The sequence below is a fragment of the Gouania willdenowi genome, chromosome 6, assembly GCF_900634775.1.
Source record: "Gouania willdenowi chromosome 6, fGouWil2.1, whole genome shotgun sequence".
Classification (NCBI taxonomy): Eukaryota; Metazoa; Chordata; class Actinopteri; order Blenniiformes; family Gobiesocidae; genus Gouania; species Gouania willdenowi.
This window is the reverse complement of record NC_041049.1, coordinates 43673928-43682322: the sequence shown is the minus strand read 5'-3', so window position 1 is coordinate 43682322 and position 8395 is coordinate 43673928. Positions and strand designations below refer to the sequence as shown.

Sequence of the window (8395 nt, the reverse complement as noted above, 5' to 3'; positions counted from 1 at the left end):
TGTTTCTTTTTTTTTATGTGTCATTTTTTGCTTTTACTTTGGGAGCGGCGCAAAATTACGTATTCCTTGACGGTAACGCCCTCCCCTGTTGCTGATTGGCCAGCGATCTTTGTCTACAATGGGCGGGTTGTTTGTTGAGCTTTGAGGGGCAATGATTGGTTAATATTGTGATTGCAATCTCTCTGCGCCAATCACAGTAAACGTAGGTCTGGTTTTATTGACGCTCTGAACATCATGTACTTTCAGATAGTTCACTGACCGGGTTTAGCTTAATAATGGTGTTAAAAATTACCTGACATTCGCCCAGGTTGGTTGAAAACCGTTTGAAGCCGTAAAATGTGCTTGGATTTAATGGTGTCTTTGGGGCTAGCTTTAGCTTTAACCTGAGTTTCACACCGTGTACTGTGGGACTGAGACGAGGATCAGGTCGTACAACTTCGTGCGTAATGGTTTTATTTCGTGTATTTTCCAGTTGTTTTAGTGTAAAGGACATTTCTCAGGTGTTATTCCACACATAGAGCTTAGTGTTGCTCATAGGGCAGGTTGTTAGTGTCCAGTTCTTGCATCCAGAATGCAGATTAAGGAGGAGACCATAGCCTCTCTGAAGCAGTTTGACATCGGGGAGAAGTTCTCGTACCTGCCGGTTCTGCCCAAAGCTTCAGTCCTCATTCCTCTGTTTGTGAAGCAGGGAGAGCTGCACACTTTACTGACCCAGCGCTCCACACAGGTAACTAATTTTCTAGATAATTTAGCTAACTTGCTAACTAACTTACTGACCCTGCGCTCCACACAGGTAACTAACTAATTTGCTAGATAATTTAGCTAACTAGCTAGCTAACTAACTTACTGACCCTGCGCTCAACACAGTTAGCTAACTAATTGTCACTACTGTGTGCTTATTCATATGGAAACGTATGAATAGCGAACTTGTCTATTCATACAGAGCGCTCGTCATTAGCCAGTTTAGGTCACGTGATAGGTACACCACGTGACTTAAATTTCCGTCAGTTTTATTTGAGCTCATTTATATTTTAGCTACCCCGCTAACCCTTTTATTTCAGCCCTAACTCAGGAAATATCCTAAAATGTTTATTTTTTCGTGTATTTATTTTTAAAGGTGGAATTTGCCGTGTTAAATATGTTCAAATGAAAAAAAATATATATGACAAAAGTGGGATTCATACCCACATTAGCTGAAGGAAGAATTCTTGAGTGCGGTGCCTTAGACCACTGGCCATCCAAACGTACCCATAGTCTGGGAGGCTATTGATATGTTTCCATATCAATAGACACTTCGGTAAATAAATTAGATGATAGATATATGTTTTTAGTGTATTTTACAGCTGATTTAGTTATTTCTTTCAGGCTCAGTATTTGTGAATAATTGTAGTTAAGCTTTAGTAATTGAGAATGTAAATGTAATTACTTTCTGAGGATGTAAAATAATTGTGATGTAATTGTAATTGGAAAAAAATGCTGGTCACTGTATTTGTAATTGAACATGGGTAATGGAAAACGTAATTGTAACTGAAAAATGGAATTGACCCCAACCATGGTACTCAAAGTAAAAGTTACTAGTTACTTTCTCCCCCCACGTTACGTCTTACCACGTTCCCTTGTACAAAGTAAAATATAAACTTAAAAAGGAAGAGACCAAATCTCTTCCACAAAGGCATCTGTATGAAATAAAAGGTTTGTCAAAAATATATATTTATTTTTAAAATAAAATAATACCAATGAATTCAATTCAAAATAAAAATTCTAATTCCCAGGCTCTAAGTATAGCTACATTTATGAACTCTAAAACAGTGCCATACCATATTTACCAGGTGGGTAACAACATAATAGGTAGAAACCATCACCTGAACCATAGAAAGTGGCTGGTTTTGAACAGAAATGCCATGACTAGTTATGGATTATGTTCAATGTGCCATGAAACGGAAATAAAAAAATAATTACAAAAAACTCAGTTATGGTTGGGTGTAGAAATGTAACAAATGACTTTTTAAAAAACTGAAATTACTGATAGAAAAAATAACCAAAAAAAGCAACTACAGTAACGTGAGTACTTGTAATCCATGAATTTCACCACTGTTTACCAATAACTCACTGTCTCATGGTTTGTCTGTGAGCAGCTGAGGACCAGTGCTGGGGAGGTGTGCTTTCCTGGGGGGAAAAGAGACCCCACTGACCGGAATGATGTGGACACGGCTCTGAGAGAGGCAGAGGAGGAGATTGGCCTTCCTCCTGAGGAGGTCCAGGTGGTCTGCACACTGTTCCCTATCATTAATAAGGTAATGCTGTCTAAACATAAAACTGGGCATTTTTAAAACAAAAAAATAACAAAAACAAATGAAAATTCTCACAGTCAAGGGCAGAGACGATCTAAGGCTTTGGTTGAAACACTTTTTATTTTCTCATTTCCTTTATTTATTTCATTGTTCATATATTTTTATACACTATCTTCTATAGCAGGGAGTGCCAAACTGTAGGTTTAAAATATGGAGCAGTTTGATCTCAAGTGGGCCAAAGATTTATAGTGAGTACCGGAATAAAAAATGATTTTTATTGTCATTTGTGCGACAAACAAGAAATGTTTTTTCTGCTTTTAACCCAGTAGTTCTCAAACGGTAAGGCATGTGACATCAATATGTGTGATTGCATCATACCTATCAAGTATCCTGTTTTGGCCAGGAAACTCCCGTATTAGTATTTTCCTGTAAATATCCTGTATTTTAATGTAATAATAATGACTTACTAAACTGAACGCTATCACTAGCCTCGACACCTGAAATGGCCTGAGTGACAGTTCTTGCGAGATTAGTGCCGACAGCGGCAACAAACCAGGAAACAACTCAGAGCAGAGATGATGATCACTCACACGTGCTGTCCCTACAGGAGAAAAAGCCAAAAGTGGCACATATTAATTAGCTGTTTGTTAATAAATGTCCTGTGTAGCATTTTGCATCAGCAAATTTAACCCAGAATTGTCTTTCTGGTCAGACATTATTTGATAAAATTATCTAAGATTTATATCATATATCACCATTTTGAGAAAATAAAGTAAGATATGAGTTTTGGTCCATATCACCCAGCCCTACTAGGAATGTTCACAGCATTTCAATGTTAATAAAGGTTGACCTACCAGATTCTAATCACATATCTGTACTTAGTAAGTGATTGACAAGTGGGTATTTTAGATTTCTTGTATACTTATCTTAAAATATAAGAGATAATGGAGCTTGGTTGGGCAGGTGGGACGGCTCGTGATGGGCGCCAGAAAATTTCCCTTATTTCCACATCTAAAACTTGATTGGTAAGTTTGCACTATTTATGTTTTTTTCATGACCAATCTGAACACTAACACAGGAAACGACAAAGGGTTTTTTTTTTTGTTGTCATTTAGTAATTTGTTGTCGTTTGAAAAAATAAATAAATAAAAAAAAGTTTTACATTGTGTTCTTTGTGGAGTAATTTGGATTAATTTAGTTGCCTTCTGTGTATATTTGTTGATTCTCATTTGTGTATTTTACTTTTTAAAATATTCCTATTAATTGTTTTGTATTTTATTGTATATTTCTGGAGTCATTGGAACTGATTTTGTGGCTCCTGGAGCAAGTCAAATTGATGTTGATTGGCTGAACATTTGTAACTGGAGTAGTTACTTGTAAGCTCTTAAACAATCGCTGTGTTTGATTACAGATGTATTGTAGAGGGTAATATTAGGTCCTCACTGCACCACACAATCACTGTGATTCTGATTAAATGTAATGTTAAAAAGCAGCTTTTCTTCGTAACAGATGAAATGTGAGAGACTGCAACGTTGGACCACTTTGATTTACATTTAAATATTTCCTGAACATGTTTTTACACCCTTTACCCCCCCCTTCCTTAAAAACATTAGTATTTATTGACTGGTTTTCTTTGCTGTTGGTTAACAGAGCGGTCTGCTGGTCACGCCCGTCGTTGCCTTCATCAAAGAGTCTTTCATTCCTCGTCCAAACGCAGCAGAGGTCAGTGCCGTGTTCAAAGTGCCACTCCACTTCTTCACCAGTGAGAAGGACCACTACGCCACTCATGGCGCCGCTGGGCTGGTGGGACCGCTGCATTCCTTTTATTTTTCTGACCTGGACTCAGGAAACCAGTACCACATATGGGGGCTGACGGCCATGTTGGCCATACTGGTGGCCGCTCTCGCGCTGAAGAAAAAACCAGAGTTTGACGTTGGTTTTAACTCCGAGGATCCGTTAGCCTTTTTCCAGCACATTCTAGACAGAAGAATCAGCAAACTTTGATAAACTCTCACATTTTCTGTGAAATCCACCAATGATGGGAGCGTTTAATCAAACCTAAACTTGGATTATGGAGCACTTATCTCTCAATTTTTCAACTTTTAAAACACAGATTGCAACAAGTTCCACTGATGTGTCTTATTTGATTAAAGACATTGATTTTTGTGTAAACAGTTGAAATCCTTTTCTACCAGACTCTTCAAAAAGCCGACATTTTGTTTGGAATTCATTTATTTTAGCAGCAGGATTACAGATATAAACAGAAGAGTATACAAATGATCAGACAAAGGCAAAAACATGTCACTACTAATAGATCAGATGTGTAACACACAGGGGTTTGTTTGCCTTTCGTCCCTACTGCAGGGCCTTAAGGCTAAATACTAGAGCAGAAGCTACACAGAACGGATACAACAGAAACTGCTGGAGGAGGATGTGAAATAGAAAAGCCAACGAGGTGATTTACGCACAAGGTACAACTCGCACTGTTGGCAATAAACGGTTTATCATGGTCACCCCTTTTGATCAAGCAAATTCACAGCAACGATAATAAATGTTGACGAATAAACACATCAACGCAAAGTTCTTCGTAAAACAATCCACGCCGTCTCGTCCCTTTTACCTCACGTACAGATCTCACGAGGCCTTTGACCTTTAGTTAAAAAAACAAAGCAAACTATTCACTGGTGAAGCTGCGCTAAAACATTTTTAATTTAAACGCTCCAGAAACATACAAAACGATGAGAAATCATTAGCATACTTGTGTTGAGATCTTTGAAGTCCAACCACTAAAATAGCAGCGTCAAACTCATTTTAGTTCAGGGGCAAAATACGGAGCAGTAGGAGCTTAAGTGGGCCACAGAATTTAGGTGGAAAAAGAGCGAATTCAACATTAATGTGCCCTGGTTTGTACTTGAAGTGTGAGAGTATATCAGTCCCTGCAGCATCTTCACTTCAACTTTCCTGATCTTGGGAATTTGGGGAGATTTCATGGAATAATTTGAGGAAAAATTAAGCGTTCATTCAATAATTTAAGATTAAAAATGACTGCCGTCATGTGACATAAGAACTGAAAAAACTGAGCTCTGCCAACACACTGGATTTTAATTGAATTTTTTTTGTATTTGTAGAGGCTGATATATCTACAACTGAATTAGTTTTTACATTTACAAAATGTTATATCTTTTTTTCTATTTTTTACTTTCTTGAGCAGGCCGAATTTGGCCCCCGGGCCTTGAGTTTGACACGTGCACTAAAAGGTTCCTCATTCTTGAACAGAACAAGTGAATCCAAACGCAGAGCAATGATGACACAAAAGGGACATCCAGTAAACACAGCAGAGGAAAAGTTTCAGTTATCAAGGCACACCAAGTTCTGTTAAAAGCATCACACTTGAAATTTAAAATACCCCTGCAGTTTATTTCACATTTAAATATTACACATAGATATTCATTTACATGAACCGAGGGACAAAGAGACGTTATGAAATGATTCTGTGCTCGCTACCACTGTTTCAGGGTTGGGGTCAATTACAATTTTCAGCTACAAATACGTCTTCAATTATGTTCAATTACAATTCAATTATGTTCACGATGACCAGCATTTTTTCAAATTAAAATGATTATTTTTTCCCCTGAAAGTCAATTAGAAATAGGTCCTTAATTACTAAAGGTCAAATTTAATTTAATAATCACAATTACTGAGCCTTTATTAAACAACTTCATAAAATGTAACCTTCCTCTTGTGTTGGCGTAAACTAAAAAAATATTATGTTATAGTTTTATTTATTCAGACTTTAATCTCCTGACAGGTTTCAAGGCGTCTGCTGATCGTTTTGATTGGCAGTCGAAACATGTCAGGAGATCAAAGTACATTACTTAAGAAAAAAGTTGTTTGAATAAATGAAACCATAACACATTATTAAAAAAAACTTTCTAGAATAATTACAAAAAACATTAATCATCCAATTATGTTTTAGTTTTTTTTAATGGTAAAATGATTCTGAAGAGAACTTACAGGTAGTGGGAAAACTTAATATGAAACATTTTAATAATAAAGTATGTGTAAGCTGTAAAACTATAACAGTTCCTCAGTTTAGCTTTTAATTCAATTGTAATTGGCTCTAACATTTTATAAAAACTGTCCAAGTCAATTATCTGAACTCAATTGTGATTCAATTATGATTGTAACACATTTTAAAATTATAATTAGGTCATAATAGAAATTACTTCCCAATTTCATGATTGCAATTATAATTGATCTCAACCCTGGTGGGCGTGGCCATCAGAAAGTCAGGATGAACATTTTTGGATTGCTTGAAATGAACAGACAGGAAGTGGGAAAAATCCCCCCCCCCCCCCCCCAAAAAAAAAAAACTCACAGTGATACTAATGACAGCTGCCCCCCCCCCCCCCCCCCACTCCATCTCCTTTGCCTCATGTGCACCTTCCAAAACTGCAATTGGTCCGATGTCGGATGTATAGCGCGCTCCGTGTCCACACACCATGAGGTAAAGTTTACATTCATTAAAGGTGAAATCACAGGTTGACTTTCTGCGTCAGTATGGCTTCAACAGTCGTTTCTCTTCTTTATTGTTGTGTGCTCTTAACCCCCCCACCCCACCCCCACCCAGACGAGAGGAATGGAATGCTTGGAGAACTCCCTCAGAACTCCTCTCTAACCGCTTCAACGTTGGCTGAATGACGACTGAGATGTGACGAAGGGCTGGATGATATGGACCAAAACTCATATCTCAATATTTTTTTCTCGAAACAGCAATAAGACAATTCTAGGTTAAATTTGCTGATGCAAAATGCCACACAGGCTCATTTATTACAAACTGTTCATTTTGTTGATCAATTAAGGATTCTGTAATCTGGGATGTTGGGCTTCTTTGTTGAAAAATAAAGACATTTTTGGTCATAAATGTTAAATATTCACAGGTGGACATAATGGATTTTTAAATATGGCCATGCCAGTCAAGGTTACTGTTAAACAGGTATATTTAGAATCCCTGAGGTCCACAACCTTAGAAATGTTTTTTTGATTGGTTAGTAACAGAAAAACATGATTTTGGGTGGCCTTCATTTGGAATCTACCAATATGGCAATCCCATTGAGAATGGGTTCGGCTCCTGGCAGATTTGAAGTCAGCAGGTGAAAAATTGCTAGTATGCCAAATTTCATGATGCTTGTAGACAAATTTGCACATTTTTTCCCCTAACTGACCAGTCTACTATAAGAGACAGCACGTGTGAGTGAGTTCTGTAGTGTGGCTTGTATTAAAACTAGTGTTATAATACAATATAAGCTGTAAAAAATTATATTGCGATATTGCAATTTTCCATATTGCCAAAATGGAAAATTTGATATATCTTGATCTATCGCCCAGCCCTAGTGTGATGTACACAAAAATAGACAAGAGAAGAAGAAACCCTAAACACATACAGTTTTAAAGACAAACCAGGATAACCGTAAAACTCATACGCAACATCTTTCCGTAACTTCACTCGACGTCTGATTTCAGTCGCGTTTCGTAACAAACCTGTATTTCACGTCGGCGATGATATTCTGTGCTAGAATCAACCAAAAAAAAAAGTTTAGTTTTTTACAAAAATACTCTACATTTTGATACATGGATACAAAATTCTAAAAAAGATAAGTTACTTTAACATGGATTACAAAAAACTGCAGGATGAGAAGATGTAAACAAATGTACACGCGGGCAAATATCGCTCTATGTTGGATGTTTTTCAAAAAAGTTGGCTTATTTGATGAACTCACATTTGGCTTCAGTTGGATATGTAACTTACGTCAAAAATAAATCAAATGAGTGGAAATGTTAACGAGACAAAAGGTCTGTGGAGTAAAGTACCGTCACGAAATCTGATGAAAATGACACGAAAAGCTTGCCGTCAATGATTTAGTGAGTAAACGACACCAATGGGAGATTAACATGGAGATGGGGCACGATGAAGCGGGGCTTTGGTATGCCTGGGCGTGCTGCAGGCTCCACACACACACACACACACACACACACACACACACACACACACACACACACACACACACACACACACACACACACACACACACACACACACACAC

At 37.4% G+C, this 8395-nt stretch overlaps 1 protein-coding gene across 2 annotated transcripts; it reads left to right on the top strand.

Annotated features, from left to right (window-relative positions):
- Positions 1–200: 200 nt before the first annotated feature.
- nudt7 (nudix (nucleoside diphosphate linked moiety X)-type motif 7) lies at positions 201–4463 on the top strand. 2 transcript variants are annotated; one of them, XM_028451525.1, is made up of 4 exons: positions 201–391; positions 510–727; positions 2136–2294; positions 3942–4463. In XM_028451525.1, the coding sequence occupies exons 2-4, from the start codon at positions 572–574 to the stop codon at positions 4293–4295; spliced, it is 669 nt and encodes a 222-aa protein (XP_028307326.1). In that variant the 5' UTR covers positions 201–391; positions 510–571; the 3' UTR covers positions 4296–4463. The 2 variants fall into 2 exon arrangements, with proteins under 2 accessions (XP_028307326.1, XP_028307325.1); XM_028451524.1 differs by having other exon boundaries at positions 201–727.
- Positions 4464–8395: the final 3932 nt, after the last annotated feature.

Bases quoted from the DNA above. Each gene is read 5' to 3' on its own strand.
- nudt7 (XM_028451525.1), top strand. From the start codon at position 572: ATGCAGATTAAGGAGGAGACCATAGCCTCTCTGAAGCAGTTTGACATC. The intron at 728-2,135 runs GTAACTAATTTT...GTCTGTGAGCAG, and splicing joins TGACCCAGCGCTCCACACAG to CTGAGGACCAGTGCTGGGGA. The intron at 2,295-3,941 runs GTAATGCTGTCT...GTTGGTTAACAG, and splicing joins TGTTCCCTATCATTAATAAG to AGCGGTCTGCTGGTCACGCC.